Here is a 22,839-nt window from a genome sequence, read left to right as displayed (position 1 = left end):
AGACTAAAGGTGAATTTAGCAAGTGTGATTACTTTCGATCATTTTCAGCTTCTTTTCATAATACAAGAATGACTGCGCATTCACTTTCAGTGCAAATGAAGTCATTTGACCTTTGACCCTGAATATCTCGAAAACGCCCCAACGGCGGACTGATTACCACTCAGCATCGTATTCTACGCAAAATTTTACTCTAGAAAAGTTGGGTCTGGTTTTGTGCCCATTTGATGGAACCCCCCCCCCCCCCCCGCACTGAGCTGCCAGTCTATAAGATTTAGACATCTCTGTCCAGAGATCTGAGGTATTAATGGTATGGTACAGTTGTACTGTCTACACTATTATAAACCCTGAATGTCAATTCACAGGATTTTAATAAATTGATTGATTTTTCATGTTAATTGGATTTATTAGTTCAACCTGTCTATAAATTTGTCACATAATACAGGTCATGTATCTGTATTTCATTCAATTTTTTTATATCTAATTCTTAAATGTTCAGTTAATGGAGTTTTACTGGTTTCCATATATAATACTTGCTCAAGCTCATCACCAACTTTCTTTATTACTCTTGAGATCTATAATGACAAAACAACAATAAATCTGTGTGGCATGGTATACCTACATGTTTAAAAACTTTGAAGAATAGATATACATATCTTGTATCTACCAAGTCTGTGCAACTAGAACTAGTCATTGGTTGACAAGAAAAGGAGGGTCTATTTATTAAAATGGGTGTAAATCTTGAGGAACGAGGGCTCCCATCAATATCATTCTCTTCTTTCAAGCGAACCAAACAGATTACTATGATGCAGTTCCAAGCTCTAGTTCTTATCCAATTTGATTAATTATAGATCCTATCAGTTTTCCTGAACATTCCAGATTCTTTTTTAATAAACATTTTCGTATGTCACTGTTGGCAAGGCATTAAAAACATACATTTTGCATAACAAAATTAAAGATTTCCGAATCCTGTCAATTCAAACTCAAAAATTCTATATAAAATTTGACAGCTGAATAATGCGCACAGAATTAACAATTTCTATGTGTTACTTATTATAAGGGTGTGTCAAAGCAGACACAGTCTTTGGTGAAGGTAGACACATCTTTAAAAACCAGCAGTTGCCAGGCAAGATACACCTACATTTTGCAAAAGATGGATAGAGAACAAGCTAAAAACACATTTTTTCGTACAATCAAGGGCCATAATCCAGAAAGTTGTAGTCTGAAATGGAGGCAGACCACCATTAATTTCCCCATTGACTTCAATGTTAATTCTGGCCTCTTTGCCCACCTCCAACTTTTCCCCAAATTTTCGTTGGGCTGAATGCTTTTCACTACAGACAGAGGAACAAATGGTCATGTCTTTGCACTAAAATTTGTATGAGGTTGACCACCAAAATTTTGAGATACACAAACTTGAAGAAGCATACTAAAAACATGTAACTAGTTGCCGTACATATCGCCGTAGCTAACCTGATAACCCTCTTATCCTTCCGCCTCAAAATCATGAATATTTACCAAAACCTGGCAGAAAATGTTAATTCAAACCCTCTTCGTCCATTCTAGACCAGAAAATCAACACAAATGGGCATGCAAAAGGGGAGAAAAGAGAGAGAGAGAGAATTGCTATAAATAGACGAACTACAATTCGTGGGTACTGAGATGATGAAATTTAATGGTGGTCTGCCTCCTATATGGTTTTATAAGTTCATATATCATCAAAATTCTTTTCTTTATAGCTTCACATTTATTTTTGCAACATTATTATAATACAGAATCAGAAAAAAATAATTACTGCAGAAATGGTGACCCTTTAAAGTTATGTAGTGTTTTGTATACCGGATTGCAGCTCAGGTCCATGGGCCTTTTGTTCTAGAATTGAAGATTCTTTCTTAATTTTGTCGAAATGTGAGTTCTGCGAAAAGATTTAAAGAGTTTCAGACAAGTCACATCATAAATATTCAAAATATTGGAATATTTTTCAAAAATTGACTTTCTTTTACCTTTTTCTACAAAATGGTCCATTTTTGACACTTTGTATGCCTCAAAATGCTAATATTTCCCTATTTCTGGGAAAGTCTGAGATGAAAAGCATTTATTTCTAGAAACCTTGGCCGGTATACAGGAAGACAAGCTGCAAATTTGTTGCATTGAAGGTAACTGTAAGGAACTATAGTGAAACCTGTAAGCCCACCCCCTAAAAATGTTGGTGTGGTAACAAATCCCACTTGTGTCCACATAAGTAATACTGTTGATGGAATATGGCTAAAAGCCATGTTCTTCTATCCCTGGCTTATATACATACATATAAACACAGTTTGTTATAAGAAGTATGAATTATTTATTAAAATATGGATTGATAAATGTAAAATAAATGCTGTATTTAGGTGACAACCAGCCACTCTAATAAAAGGGTCGCAAAGCACTATTTTTTTTTAAAAAATGGGAATATTTCAGTTTTTAAAATACTTTAACAATCAGAGGTATCCTTGAAATTACATAGTGTAAATATTATGTGGAAGCAAGTTGTTTTAATCTTTACATCAATGTCCTGACAAAATGAGATGGAAAAAGGGAGTTCTGACATAATTCAAAGCATAAAAGGGGTATGAAAAGGCTATTAATTAATATTTTATTGCCCTGTAAGTGCTACATTTTCAAAGATCACCACAAATAATAGATTTACATTCAAAATGTAAAACATTAAGCTGCAAAAAACACATCTACAACATATCCATTTTGGGGTGTGGACTCATTTGGAAGAAATGTCATATGATTACATGTTTGACCATAAACAAAAAGTCTTAGAAATCCTTGAAATCTTATATGTAACTATTTGTTTGTGTCAAATAAAATGCTCGGTTACAATTCAAGCACAAAATCAGATTACTGCTAATTTGGAGTCAACAAATGTTCAATTGAATATCCAAATATCATCTTCAAGAAAAGGGGTGGGGTGGGGAGGGTGAGCCAGTCTAAATGAAATGAAGACAGAGAAATTTCCCTGCAAACACATAGATTTTACTTTCTCGAGAAGGGAAATGCAACAATTTCAGGTTTTGAAAGATTAAAATTGTGTTAAGCCTGAGGAAAACAGCAGCAAAATGCAGTTCACTCATGTTTTGAAAATTCTAACACACCTAAGCAGAACATAATTAGACTAAATTTCTTAATTTTTAAATTTTTGACAAACACATGAATACTTTTTCAATATCTGACAAACACATGGATCCTTGCCAAGTTATTTAACAATGAAAATAAAGACATGCAAGACATTTTGGTTCATTTTACAACAGATGAATAATTAAAATTTTGACAGCAATATTGGGGGTAATCTGAAGAATTTCAGACAATTTATCATGATTTTTAGGCAAAATTGAGTGAAATTATGATACTTTCTTCCCGTCTAACAATTATAATGCAGAAAAAGTAAAAATCATACATTAAAATATTTTCCACTAATTTTGAAAAGTAAATAAACACTGAAAATCACAAAATTTTGACCAAAATCAAAATTTCCCCTCCCAAATTTGTCAAATATTTTTGAAATTTTACCATTTCACATTTTTTACTATCAAAATGCCATATATCACATGTTCTGACAATTTGGAGATCATATCATCAAATTTAGGCCTTTCATCCACTGTCAGGTTGTTTTCATATAGGAGGCAGACCACCATTAATTTCCCCATTGACTTCAATGTTAATTCTGGCCTCTTTGCCCACCTCCAACTTTTCCCCAAATTTTCGTTGGGCTGAATGCTTTTCACTACAGACAGAGGAACAAATGGTCATGTCTTTGCACTAAAATTTGTATGAGGTTGACCACCAAAATTTTGAGATACACAAACTTGAAGAAGCATACTAAAAACATGTAACTAGTTGCCGTACATATCGCCGTAGCTAACCTGATAACCCTCTTATCCTTCCGCCTCAAAATCATGAATATTTACCAAAACCTGGCAGAAAATGTTAATTCAAACCCTCTTCGTCCATTCTAGACCAGAAAATCAACACAAATGGGCATGCAAAAGGGGAGAAAAGAGAGAGAGAGAGAATTGCTATAAATAGACGAACTACAATTCGTGGGTACTGAGATGATGAAATTTAATGGTGGTCTGCCTCCAAATGCACAAAAATCCACAACCTTCATATTACATACTTTAACACAATTTGGATACAAAGAGCGGCCATTTTGTTGGGCAGATTAGTTTCGATTTTCCCAAAATTGGAATTCAACCTTCATTATGGTGGAATAGTGATATATATTTAAATAGTTTTTAAAATCGGATAAAAATTGTGACCTCTAGAGAATCTACAAGCTAAAAAACACGATTTTTCGTACAATCAGGGGCCATAATCCAGGAAGGTAAAGTCTCATATGTGTGAATATAGAAAGGAACCAAGACCTTTGGGATATAAACATGTATTTCAAGTTTCATCAAAATCGGACGAAAATTGTGACCTCTAGAGTGTCCACAAGCTAAAAATGTGATTTTTTGTAAATCAGGGGTCATAATCCATGAAGTTATGGTCCGATACATGCCAATACGGAAAGGAACCAAGTTCTTTGGGAGATAGACCTATATTTCAAGTTTTGTCAAAATCAGATAAAAATTGTTACCTGTAGAATGTCCACAAACAAACTGTGCACGTCTGGACGGACGGCATAATACGTCCACATGAAAATGTGGGCGTATAAAAAAGTAGGACCAGGCTACGCGAAGATAAAGTTTCTGTATAGCCATCTCTTGCCATTAACTTATTCTTAGCCTTAAGAAATGTCCACCATGTTTCTATTTTAGCAAACCTACCTTTTTGGTTTCTGGTTCACTACCAAAAGTCAATCTTGCAATAGTATGAGATTCTACCTTTATCTCTTCACCGGTTACCTCCCCTTCTTCTATTAAACTTAATCCTGTAAATAAATAGCAAGGTTTAACAACATCTACTCAGCACAACCAGGTCATATTGGCACTAGCATGCTGTATTTAGTTATTTTCTAAAAAAAAGTACTTATGCACAAATTGCTTCAACTGTAAGTGGAAACCCAGGGGAAATCCACAAGGTAAGGTAGCTGAATAACATATAATAATGTTATCTAACCCTCTACATTATGACCAGCAGAAATGAAATTGGGTTTAAAAGTTTAATATAACTTTAGACCAAGATGAAGCAAGCAAATGAAAAATAAAAAGGAACAAATTACTAAACGATGGTATAATTTTAATTGGACTGTCCGTCATGTAAACCAATATTAGTTTAACATAAATTAAAATACTGATGTGATGTCATCCTTTGATGTTGGCGTACCATTATTTCAAATAATGGTGCGGGCGTCAAGCTACATTATTTATACTAGTTGAAAATTGGACCCATGTGACGTATTTCATTGAAAGGCATGTGATGTATAGTGTCTGTTTTTTAAGTTGTTTAATGGTCTCGTGCAAGACATTGCGTAGTATATTGGATAAAGCACTTGTGCTATCACACTCATACAATATCAATATATTACTTAATGTCTTGTACTCGACCATTAAACCACACTTATTACCCATGTTGTGTGCAGAAACAAAGGCCACTTTGTTGGAATTTGGTTTAATTCTTATGAAACCTATTTCTCTGTGTAATGGTTTTTTTGTAGTACTGTCATACGAATAATAACTGGAATATATAAAAAATAAATAGTCTTTTTTAATTCATTATTAGTTAATAAAATACTTTTCATAACAAAAAATAACATGGTATAAAAAGTACAACACTGATTTATAACTACATATATTCAAAGGGAGACACATACAAAATCCACCAGCTTCTCCAAATTCTACCAGATCCAGAATCCCATAATACCAAGTATTAGGCCACTAACATTACAGAAGACTGATGGAAAATTCAGAAAATAGAGTAACATTTGCAATAATTTCACTAAGAGTTAATCCCAATATTTTCACTTCAGGTTATAGGCTTATGAGATAATGTTATTTTTTTGCAAAGAAAATCCACTTATAGCCTATGGTGGTTTTCAAGGAATTTAGAGGATATTTATTCTAAATACTTTGCTCTATGTAGTTAAAGATACATTAGCGGAGATTTTTATAGAGCGTTGGCCATTCTTGCTATAACAGTTCAAAAGTAGATGATGAAAGAAGAATATATTGAAAAATTCAGTCAAATTACTTTATTCTGAACATAGTTATCATCGTTGTAATATTTGCCTAGAAATGGTAGTGAAATGTGTCTTCACCTTCGCCGGTCGTTTGATTGACAGGTGTTAACTCCACCTACATATCTCGATTATCAAGTAAAGTTTTCAATGGCATACGGAAACGCTTTACAGCGGCCTCGCTAAGTACACTCTATCATTTAGCCTCGATCTAACTGACGTATTTTCATCAGGTTACCCCTTATTTGATTTAATCAATTAGTGAAATCCTATTTAAATCCGAGCTGTAGCCGAGCCATCCGTGGGTCTACAGAGTTGATTTTGGTCTTGTTGTTTAAATAAAGATCTAATTTATAATTTCTATAACATCTGAAGCCTAAATTAAGACTTGCAATAATCAGATTTAGCTCTTGCATAATGCATGTTTAAGTTTAGCTTTAATGAAAAGAAGTCAGACTAGAGTTATTCAAGATATGAATAATGAAAATTTATTAATTAGAAAAGCATACAAATATCAAAAACTATACCTGTATTGGATGTTTGGTTGACCAAACTGAAAGAATTCTAAATCTTCTGCATATTTAAAATCTTTAATGGTAGGAAACTTTCCAACTCCCTCTACCGAACGCCATTTTCCTAGCAACCATTGCAGAGGCTTCAACATATCATGAGCTTTAAAATAAATTTTAAAAAAATCATTGGAAATATAATATTGAGCATTAATATTTTAAAATAAACAAGATATGATTATTTGGGAAAACATTTTAATAAGATATTCAATAAGGGGTTTTAGGGTTGTTGGCAGTTGTTGCATTTTACTTTAAATATTAGTTCTAAAATAAAATTTACACACATACCTGCAGCCATCCTGTTATCAATTAATTTTAACAAATTATTACTATCTTGACTTTAATCTTCAACTGTAAAAATAATTGTGTGTACAAATGCAACATTACAAAAAAGATCACATAAATTATAATTGCTATATTACTATTAGGGTCTTCTTTTCTAGCGATGTTTTCATAATTTTAGTTGCCTATCAAGACATGTCCTTTCCCACCCACCCCTTTCTGTTGGTACAATTAAGCTACTCATTTGTGTGGCACCAACATACGTCTTCCTCCCTGATTTTCTATGTAGTTTACCTATAATATATTGTATAACCAGTAAATTATTCAACATGACTCTAAAACAAAATACATATTTGTTTTATATTAAACATGCATTATGCAAGAGCTAAATCTGCCTATTGCAGGTCTTTCTTTAGGCCTGAAATAATTTCTAAAGTATTAATTAGACATTAATTAACTGATCCAGGCCTTAATCAACTCTCGATGTCATCATATTTCTCCGATATTAAATAGATTAGAATGGTTCAGCGATACTTTGATTTAATATGGAGGACCGAGACTTAGCTTCGATCAACCAGTACGGTGGTTGAAATTATTGCACACGTCTGTCAAACCTTCAAAGGCTAATATCTTCGCTTGCAATAGAGTAATTTGAGTGAAATTTTCAAATTATTCATTTTACATTATCTACTTTCGAACTATTATAGCAAGAATGGCTAGTTCTTTATCTTAATCTTACTTAAAATACAGATGTGACGTCATCCTTTGATGTTGGAGTACCATTATTTCAAATAATCGTACGGGCAATGTGCCAAGCGTAACTTCGTAAAATATTGAACTCGAGTGACGTATTTCATTGCAAAGCATGTGCAAGTGTCTGTATTTTAAGTTGTTTAATGGTCTCGAGCTTAAGACATTGCGTAATATATTGTAAAAACATATTACATTGTAAATATTTATTGTATATTGTAAAAAAATATATATTACTTAATGTCTCGCTCTCGACCATTAAGCAATACATAATGTATCTTTAAGTAACCATAAAATAATGAGATACTTGAAGGTCTTTGATTGGTTTGTCACTTCACTTGAGATTATGATTAAAGTGTAGTAAGACTATTGTCTTTTAATCTAACTGATTGATTGATTGATGGAGTGATTGAATGCAAATTAGCAATAATCTTTGATTACAATATACATCATTTCAGAAATCCACTTTTTAGGTTAAGTATGTCTAAAAAAGGGTCCTACATAAATAGTAGTAAAAGAAAATGTCTAATGCCTTCTTATTCTTGTTATAATTTGTTAAAACTGATTTACATCTTTTTTTAAAATTATAATAAATTGGATTTGTGTCAAATAAACTTAATTTACTTCTTTGGTGCTATAAAATTTGAGGCTTGTCATTTTGGAAATATTTATATGTGGCCTAAAATGTAATTGAAAAGTAATTGATAATGTAATTGATAATGTAATTGACCATTACATGATTTTTGGAATGTAATTAATTACATCTCCACATTACTTATTACTTTTGAAATCTCCCATTACTCATTAGTCATTACATGGCCATTAATTAAAAAAATGTAATGATTACATTTCATTACCATTACCATTACCCCAGCCCTAGTGCCTGCGGTACAATATGATGTGACTGGTGACATAAGTTTCACCTCGGCTATTTAGTACCTGTAGTGCTACAAAGATTAATGTTCATATGAGATAAAGACATTCCATTGCATTTCAAATTGTCACAAACCTAGATAAAAGATATTACAGAGTTTCTGTACATGTAGGACTATGCCATGGCATTATAGTAGTATGTACATGTATCTTTAATGGTTTCCGATATCAAGACAACAATTATAATTCATTGCCCTCCATATATCCACATGATGGCACATATCTGTAGACCCTACATCAAAACAATCAATATTACCTCCATCATGATGCATAATCTATTAATGTGTTTGGACCTGACAAGTTTGGCTAGAAAAATAAGAATCACCTGGTCTGGTTGGATTAGGCTATACAAATTACAATCTCCGTTGAGTTGATCTATCACCTATCTGATTAAAATACAATTCTATATTTCGTTTCGTTTTTTTATACTTTCGATGGCCTGCCTACATGAAGTGAAGGGAGAACGCTAGATCGGCGACGGTCCTGCACATTTTAGCATATATGACATCACATGTGGATTGTGGGTTAGGATTAGGGTAAGGGTTGGGACCTCCAGATTTCATCAAAGTCTCGAGATGTAAACAGGGCTAGCGCTAACCCTAACCCTGGACCAAGCCCAACCCTTACCCTAATCCTAACGCACAATCCACATGACGTCATATGTGCTAAAATGTGCAGGACCGTCTCTGAAGTAAAAAAAAATGCTAGATTGGAGATGGTCATGTGTGGATAATGGGTTAGGGTTAGGACCTGCAGATTTTGTCATAGTCTCCAGAAGTAAACTGGGCTAGCGCTAACCCTAACGCCTGGACCAAGCCTATATAAAACCTGGATTACCCTAACCCTAACGCACATCCAGATATGATGTCATATGTGCAGGACCGTCTCCGAAGTAAAGACAAGTAAAATGAAATTTTGAACAATAAAAAACGAAACGAAATAGGATTTGTGTTTTAATCAGATTGATCTATCACTAAGGTAAAAATATATATATTAAAGGCTCAATACCACTCTTGTTGTAACTGAATAATATGTTCCAATCTTTATTCAGGTAAACAAATTGTACTATTTTAGAATATTTCAATTAATTGATGATACAAATTTCATCTTAACACACCTTATTTAGATATTTTGAAAAATTCAACATAATGGTTTGAAACGTCTAACGTAAACCTTTTCAAATGAAACTTCGATTTAAAAATATTTTCGAACCCTCTGGACAAGTAAAATAGGATGTAATAGATAATTTACACAACAGGTAGGACACTTAAACATCTAGTACTTAGATAGAGATATTATTTATTTTCTGGAGCTTTCAAGCCAACAAGAGTGTTATTATCCCTTTAAGGCTAAAGTAGTAGGCCTATATATTATGGCCTATGTTTTGTTAGCAAGAACTAGCCAGTCTAGCCTACTTATTTATAATTCACACTCTGGTCACAACGCATGCCTTGCTAACCTAGGTTCATCGACCCCGTTCTCCTGAGTATTATAATTTAAATCTAAATGTGCTAACAATTTCAATGTCATTAATCACAATCACAATGGTCGAATGGGCAGTTGCTCTACTTTCATCAGACGGTCGCATGCGTTTCTACATCACGCAGTGTTATGGTTTATTTCGATGGCGTTTATTAGTCAGATTTTTTATCTGACCTATTTCTTGACCAATTGAAAAGTCTTTTAGTATTCCTTTCGGAGTCGGCGCATGCGCAAACTATGTTATGATTTAGCTGGCAATGGAGTACGAAGGTAATAATTGTAAATATTTCCTATTCATTTTCATACGATACATTGATTTTGAATGATTATATATTGAAAACTTAAAATTTGGTTTGTATATAATAATTCGATAAACAAATGAATTGCGAATACCAAGGAAATGTAAACATAAATGTGTCATAAGGCCAATGAAGTTTGGATAATGATGACAAAAAAGAAAAGAAGAAACAAAACAAACACGTACACATCACAAGCAGACGAGTCAGACGGTATTACGTACATGTAGGTAGTTCATCAGAGGACGAACAACCTTGCCTATTACTGACAAACACAATAACAAACAAATGAACCTGTCGTCATTACATTTAATATTAAAATATAAAACATCTCTTGCCATCAAACAGAAGGGTAATTTATCTGTCTCCATCCATCACTCATTCACTGACATCAGACATTCAGCAATGGCTGCAGTCTGCTGATTAAACTCTCGTCTCAATTAATGCCCAAAATACGTTATAATTATAGCCTATAATAAATATGATATTATCTCAACCATCATGATTCAGTTTCTGCTCACGTCTGTTTTCCGACTGGCAAAACTGTTACACTGAATTGGACTCAATTCTGTGTCCCTCGATTGCAATTCCATCAACGTTTCTTCTTCAAGTTCTTGTTAACCCCCCCCCCCTCAAGATTTGAATCAAACGCAAAAAAATGAATCAATTTTGCTCATTCAATCCACATGCATGTATCCTCTAGACTCACATAGGGGATATACATGTAACTTTGATCCTTTAAACTTTAATTAAATCTCTAAGTACCGTACCTACATGTATGTCTGATTGCTGGAAGATATTGTTTGTTTATCACTTTTGATCAATTGGCATGATCACACATATTTCCAGCAGAGCTTCTCCCTTTGACACAGTGATGGATACATACATTTACTTCTATTTGAACTCAAGACAAAAAGTGCTACCGAACAAGGGGTAGAGTTACCGGTAGTCTTATCTGTTACATGTTAGAAGGTATTAGTATGAGCGTGGGAACCGACTTACTTAGGCTCACATCTGATCTGCAGCCTCAGTTATAAAACAGTGCCCTTTTATAATCTCACAGTTTAAACATCATCTATAAGTATTCCAACTAAAACACATTAATTTACAGAACTCAAATTTTGAAATGTATTTACATGTTTTACATGTACATGTAGGTGTCAAGGTGCCCTAATGGACATGTGTACTTGTATTGAACCCGACACATACATTCAACTGTTTTGGAAATATAAAGTATCCAAACTGTGTTAATAGTAATGTACATGTAATGTGGGTCTTTGGTGAAGAGATTCAGCAAAACTAAAAGTCACAGTTTCTTAAGTCTTTGGAGACTCCAAATCTCAAATATGGAATGTAAGTACAATATAGGCTGAATCAAGAAAATCAGATTTGAAATGGACTATGTTTGATACAATATGCATTGTAGTTGAAGACGGATACTTACAACAAAAGGAAGAATTTTAAATGTGAAACTTGCCTGATAATTAATCATAGATAATGTTGCTAATGTTATTACGTAAGCTTACATAGAGAAACAGTCATTATCCTATAATTTTATAATCTCACAGTTTAAACATCATCTATAAGTATTCCAACTAAAACACATTAATTTACAGAACTCAAATTTTGAAATGTATTTACATGTTTTACATGTACATGTAGGTGTCAAGGTGCCCTAATGAACATGTGTACTTGTATTGAACCCGACACATACATTCAACTGTTTTGGAAATATAAAGTATCCAAATTGTGTTAATAGTAATGTACATGTAATGTGGGTCTTTGGTGAAGAGATTCAGCAAAACTAAAAGTCACAGTTTCTTAAGTCTTTGGAGACTCCAAATCTCAAATATGGAATGTAAGTACAATATAGGCTGAATCAAGAAAATCAGATTTGAAATGGACTATGTTTGATACAATATGCATTGTAGTTGAAGACGGATACTTACAACAAAAGGAAGAATTTTAAATGTGAAACTTGCCTGATAATTAATCATAGATAATGTTGCTAATGTTATTACGTAAGCTTACATAGAGAAACAGTCATTATCCTATAATTTTACTTTCATAAAGAATTATTTCCTAGGTTCAAACACACCTACTGTTACATGCATGATTGCTTGTACAAAGTCTATTTAAACTTTAGTCTAAAGACTAAATGACAATGAGACTTGTGCAATGAATTACAAATGAAATGTATTATGCTCACTACAACATCTGCTGATTGATATGCCAATAGGTTTAATGATCTTGAACAATTTTATTGCATTTAGATCAAGAGAAATCTGGTAATCTTTTCAAACTAGATTCATAAACTTAACATTTGATAAATATTATTACTTGTAGTGGTGATAATAGCACAGCTTTTTAATAGTAACATTAGACTACACTATAAATAGTCCTACATGTAATCTAATCAACTAATATACTTAGTAAAAGTGGTGTGAGGACATTTTGACTGGACATTCCTGAGTTGTGTGTTTTAATATTATTATTCAACTCATCTAAAATAAATTAGAGAATGGCATATTTTTTGTGCCAATATGTTGTTCTATCTTAGCAATGGGAATACGGTTTAAAATTTCTCGATGGTTTCATTTTGTCTTTGGAGGTAGGAAAAGTGTTGAATATTTATATCAATAACCTTTGCCATTAATATAGTTAGCCTTATTGATAAATATTTATACATTGTAAAGTTGAAATCTTTTAATTTTTTTTTTAAAAAGAATTTTCAAATTTGATGTGAACCGGTTTTCTGCAATATGCCCCCTTTTCCGAAAACATAGTATTATTTATTAGTATTGCCAATGTTTTAATTGATGTTTTTCACATTACAGTGTAAAGCATTAGGTACATGTAGATAGAGGATAAACCCTATTGAATGCCAGCTGGAGGATAAACCCTATTGAGTTTCAAGTTTGGTGTGAAGCATTGGGGTCGGAGTGGACGAACCCTATTGATTTTCACAGTCAATTACTGTCTATTGATGTCAAGGGTTCTTTTATATTGTTCACACCAAGGACTACCCAGGACTAAAGTTGTTTGTCATATCCTAACAACTAGACACTTTTACTGGTTAGTGAGCCAACCCTTATTCTCTGAGTCACAATGGCTCATCCTTTGGTTAATAATGGTTTGATTTAGCTTATTCTATATTTTCTTTAGGTAGTTTAACCTATGAAAATGGACCATTATATTATGAAGATTTTCCTAGAACAGATGATCCACTTTATATATTAGGAGAAAAATACAGTACGTTATATGGTAAGAAAATTTACAGTGACCTTTTGGTAATAAGTTGAAGATGTTACTCTATATAAGTATTATCATATAGATAACAAAGTGTATGAAGCAATATACATTCATTACATTGTATAGTTACATAGATAACCCTACCAGTTGAATGACATGATTATGAAGTGAATATCTATGGAAGATTACTTTTGCACAATTACTTTCTTTTTTTATGGAGAAAAAGTATAAAATAGCCTAGTTATTTTTGGTTAGTACATGCATCTACAATAGAAATACTTGCAACTTGCATGGTGTATAAACTCACATAAATCTAAATGTTCAAATCATTAATGCGATAAAACTTACTACAACAAATACCAGATGCTCAATAATTTATGAAAAGTCCTTAAGCATCAGAGCCAGTGTCAACCAGACACAACACATAATTACACATTCAACCTCAATTTGTTAACATGGAAGTGAATGACAGTTTATCAACCGATGTCCACCAAACACATTATGAAATGATTTGAAGTTAATCTAAAACTGACATTTGTCTTACTCTTACCAAACCAGTAATCTCTATTCTCCATAATTATTTTTACAGATCGTGATGAATTAAAACATGATATACTATCTAGAATCTGGTTTACATATAGACGTAACTTTGCTGCCATAGGTAAATAGAATTCAGTAATTACGAGTTGTGAAACCTGACTTCAAGTTGAGACTGAAAGAATTGGTGGTTCTGTGTATATAGCAGATCTGTAATATATGTTGAGTTGTCAAGTACATGTGTCTGTTCCTTTTGGTGTATATGAAAAAAACAGTTCATGTCAGAAATTTGCATTGCCCTGCAAGCATTATTTAGTATAAAAGTCAACTAACTAAGGATATTGTGTTGCATCCTCGGTATCTCCAGTAGTCTTGTTTTGTTCTACTCCCCTAGGGGATACCAAGGATGATTATGTTGATAAAATGTGATACGAAATTCATTTTATTTATGATATCAAGTTAAAACTTTTGCGTACAACTGTGTCATGTTATCAGGACTTTAACTAGCTCACAGCAATGGGGGGGGGGGGGCGGAAAGTGTTCTCAGGGGGTGCTAAATTGATGGACAATGAATATTTATTGTTTTTATGGTCGACAATTCTTTCACAGGTGGGGGCTGCAAACTTTTTGCAGTAGAAAGCCCCCCCCCCCCTCCTAGTTACGGGCCTGCATGTTATGATGTTTTGAAAATTTAGTGGAAGGCACAGTCTCCCGTTTATTGACCTTCTTATTTCTTCTTTAATTTATATTTATTGTGTTTCAAGGTGGTAATGGACCTATGAATGATACAGGATGGGGCTGTATGTTAAGATGTGGACAGATGATGTTGGCACAAGCTCTCGTGCTCAGACATCTAGGTAGAAGTAAGTAAATATCTTAAGATATTGATTTCCCATGAGGTCATAATTGTTTTGGCAGCATTTCTTAGAATATATTGAGAAATAATTTCTACTGGTAAATTCTTAAAAAAGATAAATGTGTCTTCTACATGTACCATAATTTTGTAATACAAGATACGGAAATGCTCATTAGTACTGAAGACCATTATTATGTTTATTGAATATTATACTAATTATATTTGGTTTTTCATTTAGAATGGCGATGGAATCCACAGGTGTATGATCAGATATATTGGAAAGTATTAAGCATGTTTCAAGATAAAAAGAGTAGTTATTACTCAATACATCAAATAGGTAAATGTAATAAATTATTAATCAAACTTAACTAATAATTATGTAGGTATATGTACATGTAGGTTACTTGAAATAATATGCTGATTATATGTGTAATGATTGCATATTCTTATTGTTAACCTTTGACCTGTCCGATCTGATGACAATGTATTTTTATTTAAAAATGGGTTCCCAGAAAAGTATTTATCAGGTGGTTATTTCCAATAAAAGTATGGCAATTTTGGTATATATGGAAAGTAGAGATATCCAATCTTACTAGAAAAATACTGGATTCCCCGAAAAACACTCATGGAGCGTATACAGGACAAAAATGAAAGGGTTCCCCTAATCAACAGCCCGACGATTAGGAACTTATGCACGCGTGTTGTCAAAGGTCACAAGCGAACATTGAGCGCTTGATGTACAAGTTGATAAACTTTATGAAGAGTTAGACGTACAATACTTTCTGAGATAAAAATGACGGAAAAAGACGCGGGTAGTGGATAATCCGAGAATTTAATTAGGATTCGATATTTGTAATAAATAGTAAGCGATTAAAGACAACATCGTCTTATGTATGCAATGAATTCTCCTCTGACTCCATAGACGTGACGTAAACATGACCTGGTTTGATCGCATTTTAATAGCAGGGCATTCCTTCACAATTACAATGTTTGAGAAGGATTTGAAGCATAATTATGACAAATTAATTAGTTTGAATATGTTTTTGGTCCATATATACCATTAAATCATCCAGTTTGTACGCGGGAACCCATCTTTAATCAGTGATGTTTGTGATGATGGGTGTAAATTAATTATGAAAAATATAATTGAAACTATTCTCTCACTTAAATTCTCTGGTATTTTTTTAAGCCTCTATGGGTGATTCAGAAGGGAAGGCAGTGGGTCAGTGGTTTGGACCAAATACTATAGCTCAGGTTTTAAAGTAAGTATTTTTAATCAGGATTGAGAGGAGATCATTTGTTTGACAGTAATATTTGTTGTTTTTATATCTGCCTAGGGTTATGAGTATAATATAATGCAGACATATTAAATATTGTAGTGAATGTATATAAAGTGTTTTGTTTATAGGAAAATATCAGTTTATGATGAATGGAGTAATATTGTTGTACATGTTGCTATGGATAATACTGTGATAGAGAGTGATATCAGTAAGTTGGTCATTATAATTTTCTCTTCTTTAAGGTGTGTAAATGTATATTTTCGTCAGTTTATGAGTAGTGGACAAGCATAACCGAGATGACTCCAGATATTTCAACGGTTCTCTGAATCTAATAGGACCCAATTTAAATAAACATGTACATCAATCAGCCACTCATTAACTACCAAAGAGTCTGTCATCATCTGTACAACAACTAGACTATTTTATTTATAGGGAATTCCCTAAAGGTGTCTATTATTCGGCTGGGTGCTGCTACTTGGCGAGTGGCAATCAATTGTGTATTAAAACCTAGTAATTTCAACGTTACATTTGTGTATCATGCAAAATCCCATGGAGTGTGGTGTTTATTTAGATTAATTTTCAAGATCCAACAGCTCATACATTCAATAGCTTAATAAAGTAATTTGGATCTTTTGTATAAAAATGTATTACTTCCTTTAAGTTTTAAAATTTGTTAAAGAATTAAGTGTTACTTGATTTGACAAGTTTTGAACGACTTATTATTGAGATCCTAGTGTATTCTTCATTCTTTCTGCTTTTTATATTGTAGGAAAATTGTGTAGATTATGTGATACAGACAAATCAAATTCAAGTGATATAAATGGAAGTGCTCATCATAAAACAGATAGTGAAGGTTTTACAAACTGTACATTTAATACTGGTCAAACTAATCAATCAGAAACTAGACAAAGATTTATGAAATCAGAAAGATGGAAGCCATTGTTACTTATTATTCCACTACGTCTCGGTCTCACAGATATCAACCCTGTTTATTTTGATAGTTTAAAGGTAAGTTATAGACTATAGGATTCAAGTTGGTTTGTTTACGTTGAAATTTACCTGTTGCAGGTAATATTGACATTCGGATTCGTGTTATACTTATGAAAAGGATATGTTGATGTAATTACTTGCATTATTTTTTTAAAAATTAAAACTTTTCCGGTGACCTTTAAGTAGCTTTCTAAATATAGTAAGGCAAAAAAATGACGAAATGTACTCGTTTTGGGAATTGAAAATGAAAGGCGCACCATTTTCATAGGTCATTTACTAATTATATAAGTGAATTCCTATGAACAGCAGGAATAAGATGATGAGATAAATATAAAATCTTGAAACATGATGTTTGTGAGAAGTAATTTTACCATGTAGTTATCCTTTCACAAAATAAGAATAAAAACCAGATTTTTTGAAAGATTGTCTGAGAACCAGAATTTTTCTATGTTTGGCCTTATATAGCATTTAAAGAGTACCTAAAGCTCCAAAGTGGGTAAGACGCTAGCTCGCTAGCCTGGAGGTCGGGTGTTCGATCCCTGCATTGGCCGAGAAAGTTCATCCAGATTTTCCGGCGTGGTTCTCCCTTGTCAGTGATGCAGGACGGTGGGGCTGACAAGGAAAGCTGTCTAGTCATTCGGATGGGACGAAAAACCGAGGTCCTGTGTACACATTGGCGTGCACGTAAAAGATCCCTTGGCAGTTGGAATTCGATATAAGAGTAGGCCGTAGTGCCGCTGTCCGGCAAAATTTCCCTCATAGCACACTGTATGGCGTATGCCCGTCTTCATTAGCCCAGGTTAGGAGCAGAACAGTAGGACGTTAAACTCCATTTCATTTCATTTCACCTAAAGCTCCAACATTGCTGTGAATTGCTGAATTTGTTTATTACTAAACTTCTTACAATTACAATTTTAAATTATTTTATGTTTTTGTAGAGTTGTTTAGGATTAAGACAGTCTGTAGGTATTATTGGTGGTAAACCAAATCATGCACATTGGTTCATAGGTTATCTTGGTAAGTTTAAACTATTTTATTACAGTCATATTATTTATTATAATACTGTATTTGCTATGAGGAAATCATTATTTTATTTTAACAAACTGACCAAATGTACCATATATTCTAAAAAATAATGTTGAAAAGGTTAACCAAGAATCTAAGTAAAATTAACACACTTATATGGATATACTACTTTTGAATTTTATTAACATGCCACGTTTTAATACACATACAGGTATCATTATCAAGCAAATAATTATTTGCTTCAAGAATCTAAGTGTTTATATTGTTTTATATTTTACCTAACATCTGGTAATTTTATCATTGTATCATATTCTACTTGTAAATAGTATATGAAAATGCAGCATTTCCAAGCAGGTCAAGACATTATACACTGATCTATTCATAAAACCACTAAAGCCTTGTTCATAACTTAGCTGCTCAGAATTATGTGAGATTTTATGTAGCTAAGACAAATAGGAACCACCATCTTCAAAGTGATGTTTAAATCAACATAGACTGCAAAATGAAGGCCACCAATCAAATCTTGGTCATACATATAACTGTCTCAGTGAACACTTGTCCCTACTCTGAGAGCACAGTGGATCATCATAGATGTCACTTACTGAAAGATCATGCAAGAGAAGAAAGAAAAATGTACATGTATTTAAATTTAAGTGATTTTTTAAAAAAAGATTTCTATATTTTTTTTATTTTACTAGGTGAAGAATTGGTATATTTAGATCCACATACTACCCAACTATTTGTAAACTTAGATGATAAAAGTTCTACAGATGATTCCTATCATTGTCCATTTCCTGGTAGAATGAGATTAAATCAGTTAGACCCTTCCGTAGCTGTTGTAAGTATTTATATTTATAACATCTTTGATAACCTATAACTACTATAAATTTGTGACTAGCAGTTTAAGAAGCTGTTTTAGTTGTGTTGCATATATCTAGGGGCAAGTGATCATATGGTGTATCATCGATTCACGTGTGTTGATTTCGATCCTATGGTTGTGCATTACAAGGAGTAGGGTTGCTTGCTGAACTGCATAGTTTTCTTCGGTTTCCTATCACTGCTAAAAGACGAATTATTGATATAAAAGGTGTACAATATGTTAGTCTCAAAATATCCTAGTTTGTGTTTGGTGGATATCATATCAGAATAACAATACTCAAACTGCTATTTCAAAATTTCTTTCTAGGGTGATTTCAATTAATTTCCTGACCACAATAATTAATGCTTTATTATTACTTTATATTCAGGGGTTTTATTGTGGAACAGAAGAAGATTTTGATGATTTGTGTTTAACGTTTCATAAGTTTATAATAAGACCATGTAAAAATCCTATGTTTGAACTGTATAAAGAAAGACCAGCTCATCTGCCATCTTGTGATAGTGATATAGAAACACATCTAGCTTGTAATAGTTCAGGTACAGTAGTATAAATATCGTAATATAATTCTTTTACTGGTCTCCAATTGATCAGTGATGCTGAATATCTTACAGAAATGTATTAATTAATGAGGCTTTTCCATTACAATTGACAGCCAATGATATGACAAAATATGGATAACCAAGCCACAATTGATCTTTAATTATTTTTTGATTACTGGTACATGTGTTGTGATAATTACTTCATAGGTTGTATTTTGTAACCCTTGGTCAGTTTTTAGTGTTTTATACATGTAAATGTTCCCATTACCTATGAAAAAAATAAATATGCAAAAACCTTTGTGGGCTGTTTGGATGACTTAGCTCCTGTAGTTGAAAGCCTAGCCTCTTTGTTTGGAATATATCAGCTATAAACACTATAATGTTGATAACAATACATTGACTTATGAACAAATAACTTTAATTAAGCATACATTATGCAAGAGCTAAATCTGTGTATTGCAGGTCTTTCTTTAGGCCTGAAATGTTATCTAAACTATTAATTAGACATTTATTAACATGACAAGACCATAATCAACTCTCGATGTCATTTTATGCGTCAGATTTTCACTGGATTTGAATCTGATCTACCTTTCAACAGCCATTGATGATTAAACGCAAAAATGGATAATCAAGACTTTTTTTATTTTCTTCACAACGACAGCGATGACAATCGAGGCTACAAGGTTTTTATACGCCCATATTTTCATGTGGACGTATATTGTCGTCGCCCCTGTCCGTCCGTCCACAATTGTTTGTGAACACTCTACAGGTCACAATTTTTATCCGATTTCAATGAAACTTGAAAAATAGGTGTATCACCCTAAGATCTCGGTTCCTTTCAATATTGGCATGTATTGGACTGTACCTTCATGGATTATGGCCCCTGATTTAAAAAAAAACGTTTGAATATATCACCGTTACTCACTCCGTAATGTTTGTTGTGTTCGACAAAATGGCCGCCCCTCGTATGCAAATAGTGTAAACATCTGGTAAATCAATGTTGTGGATCCTCTAGGGGTCACAATTTTGATCCGATTTCGATGAAACTTGAAATGTAAGTCTGTCATTGTGTCAACTGGTGTGGTTTCGATTCCCCGGTTGTATGTGACAAGGAGTAGGGTCGCCTGTCCAACCTCGTGGGTTTTCTCCAGGTCCTCCGGTTTCCTCCCACTGCTAAAGACCCCTACGCGCAAGTGAATTATGGAAATAAAATTGAACCATATATTAGTCCCGAAATGACCTGGTTTGTGTTTAGTGGACGTTAAACCCCATTTCTCTCTCTCTCTCTTGATATTCGCGCATATCGGAACATAACTTCTTGAATTATGGCCCTTGATTGAACAAAAAATCACATTTTTAGCTTGTGGTCCTGTAGAAAATCGAAATGAAACTGCCCGACAAAATGGCCGCGCTTTGTATTCAAATTGTTTACAATTGAGGTCACAATTTTTATCCGATTTTGATGAAACTAAAAAACATATCTTTATATCCCAAAAATCTCTGTCCCTTTTGATATTTGCACATTTCAGGCCATAACTTTCTGGATTATTGCCCCTGATTGTACAAAAAATCACTTTTATCTTTAGCTTGTTCTCTATCCATCTCTTGCAAAATGTGGGCGTATCCTGCCTGGCAGCCGCTGGTTAAAACAAGTATTTCTCAGTTTAGAGTGAAGTAATTTGACTGTATAATTCAATGACAAAAATTTTCATTACTAAAAGGCGAATATGTAGGTTCATAAGTGAACAGTATCAGCTGAACAGTGAAACTTTTTAAAAAATTTCAATAATGTTTTATATTTCAGATTTTACAGTGTTAAAAGGTGTACAAGGTGCTGATGGTGGAGCTGGATCAACTGATAGCGATGAAGAATTTGAGATTTTATAAAGCCACAAATCATTTTTATATCACTAAAGTCTTCAACCACTTATTGCCATTCAAGTTCTTACTAGAGATGTTTTTATATGTTATGAACTGTATACATCAGAAAATTATTTTTGTTTAACTTATTTAATCCAATTTTAACCTGTTACTTATAGGAAACCTATATCTTTATTATTTCCAAACTATGTGTTATTAGCCCATATCGGCCAATAGGTCACCACTTCTGTCTGTATGTCAGTATGTCTGGTGTAAACAAGTAGTCATTTTATTGAAATAAACTTACTTAGCAATAAAGGGACCTGGAAGGGGCACTTTGAAGGGAAAAGTTAGACAATGATGGATTTCAGCTAAATTTAGAACCAGTTGCCAGGATTGTAATTATATAGATTTGCTCAAGTTACATTGTCGGCCCAGAACATAGTATGCCTTTTTATGAAAGTGATTTTCTTTTTAATTTATTGAAAGACACAGACATTAGACAATGATAAAAGAGTTTATGTTGTGGGCATTCCATTCTTATTCTCACTTAGCAAAAAGCTCTTAACTGATTGGCAGTTAAGGCCCTTGCAGATATGTAAGAAATCAAATATGTTAAAGAACATATTCTTTCTTTCAATTAACTAGCATAATTTATGACCTAATTTGTGTTTATTTTCTTTGCAATTAAAGGATACCCAATCTCAGTGACAACTATTAGTTTAAAATTATTTTGTTTTGTTATAGTTTTAAAGTTATATAATTGGTAACGTTACTAATATATATGCTTTGACTCGTTATTATTGATTAAAATTTAAAGAAATTTTGTCGTGTTTAGTTTTACTTTAGTTTCTATATCAACTGAAATTGGCTGTCTTCCTATAAGTGAGAAAATATAATGCATTCCTAATGATAACCATATGTGGGTATATTTCATTGAGTGTATTTTTAGTCTATATGATGTTAGTTTTGTTCAAGATATGTATTACTATAGACTTATCAATATGATTATTGATAGGCATGCTCATCACTTCTCTTATTAATATAGGCACCTTATTCTACTATACTGGAATCTTGCTGCTACATGGATGTCTTTGATAAGTTTTGAAATGCATAGTAATAGCGAAGTTGTGTTCTATGTAAAGAT

The 22,839-nt window shown here is 33.0% G+C and overlaps 2 protein-coding genes across 5 annotated transcripts; one reads left to right on the top strand and one right to left on the bottom strand.

Annotated features, from left to right (window-relative positions):
• Positions 1–241: 241 nt before the first annotated feature.
• Positions 242–10,293, bottom strand: LOC126816304 (peroxynitrite isomerase THAP4). Of its 3 annotated transcripts, none has more exons than XM_050542648.2 (6): positions 10,154–10,293; positions 7,018–7,080; positions 6,688–6,832; positions 5,552–5,661; positions 4,812–4,915; positions 242–572 (listed from the first exon to the last, which is right to left on the bottom strand). In XM_050542648.2, the coding sequence occupies exons 2-6, from the start codon at positions 7,025–7,027 to the stop codon at positions 459–461; spliced, it is 483 nt and encodes a 160-aa protein (XP_050398605.1). In that variant the 5' UTR covers positions 7,028–7,080; positions 10,154–10,293; the 3' UTR covers positions 242–458. The 3 variants fall into 3 exon arrangements, with proteins under 3 accessions (XP_050398605.1, XP_050398616.1, XP_050398627.1); XM_050542659.2 differs by having other exon boundaries at positions 10,211–10,293; XM_050542670.2 differs by lacking the exon at positions 10,154–10,293 and adding an exon at positions 9,020–9,041.
• Positions 10,294–10,398: 105 nt separating this feature from the next.
• LOC126816273 (cysteine protease ATG4B) lies at positions 10,399–22,425 on the top strand. Of its 2 annotated transcripts, none has more exons than XM_050542573.2 (12): positions 10,399–10,446; positions 13,638–13,736; positions 14,314–14,385; positions 15,026–15,124; positions 15,356–15,454; positions 16,307–16,379; positions 16,526–16,605; positions 17,167–17,405; positions 18,326–18,404; positions 19,112–19,251; positions 19,661–19,829; positions 21,637–22,425. In XM_050542573.2, exons 1-12 carry the CDS (start codon positions 10,434–10,436, stop codon positions 21,717–21,719), a joined length of 1,245 nt encoding a protein of 414 aa, XP_050398530.1. In that variant the 5' UTR covers positions 10,399–10,433; the 3' UTR covers positions 21,720–22,425. The 2 variants fall into 2 exon arrangements, with proteins under 2 accessions (XP_050398530.1, XP_055955420.1); XM_056099445.1 differs by lacking the exon at positions 10,399–10,446 and adding an exon at positions 12,194–12,330.
• Positions 22,426–22,839: the final 414 nt, after the last annotated feature.

The sequence above is a fragment of the Patella vulgata genome, chromosome 1, assembly GCF_932274485.2.
Source record: "Patella vulgata chromosome 1, xgPatVulg1.2, whole genome shotgun sequence".
Classification (NCBI taxonomy): domain Eukaryota; kingdom Metazoa; phylum Mollusca; class Gastropoda; family Patellidae; genus Patella; species Patella vulgata.
The sequence above is the reverse complement of the archived record's forward strand: the minus strand, read 5'-3'. Positions and strand labels throughout refer to the sequence as shown.

Excerpts from the sequence above, each read along its gene's own strand:
- LOC126816304 (XM_050542648.2), bottom strand. Across the intron at positions 5,662-6,687 it reads CAACCAAACATCCAATACAG|TTATTATTCGTATGACAGTA; the intron begins GTATAGTTTTTG and ends TATATATTCCAG. Across the intron at positions 4,916-5,551 it reads TGTTTCTGCACACAACATGG|GATTAAGTTTAATAGAAGAA; the intron begins GTAATAAGTGTG and ends ATTTATTTACAG.
- LOC126816273 (XM_050542573.2), top strand. Across the intron at positions 13,737-14,313 it reads AAAATACAGTACGTTATATG|ATCGTGATGAATTAAAACAT; the intron begins GTAAGAAAATTT and ends TTATTTTTACAG. Across the intron at positions 19,252-19,660 it reads TAGACCCTTCCGTAGCTGTT|GGGTTTTATTGTGGAACAGA; the intron begins GTAAGTATTTAT and ends CTTTATATTCAG.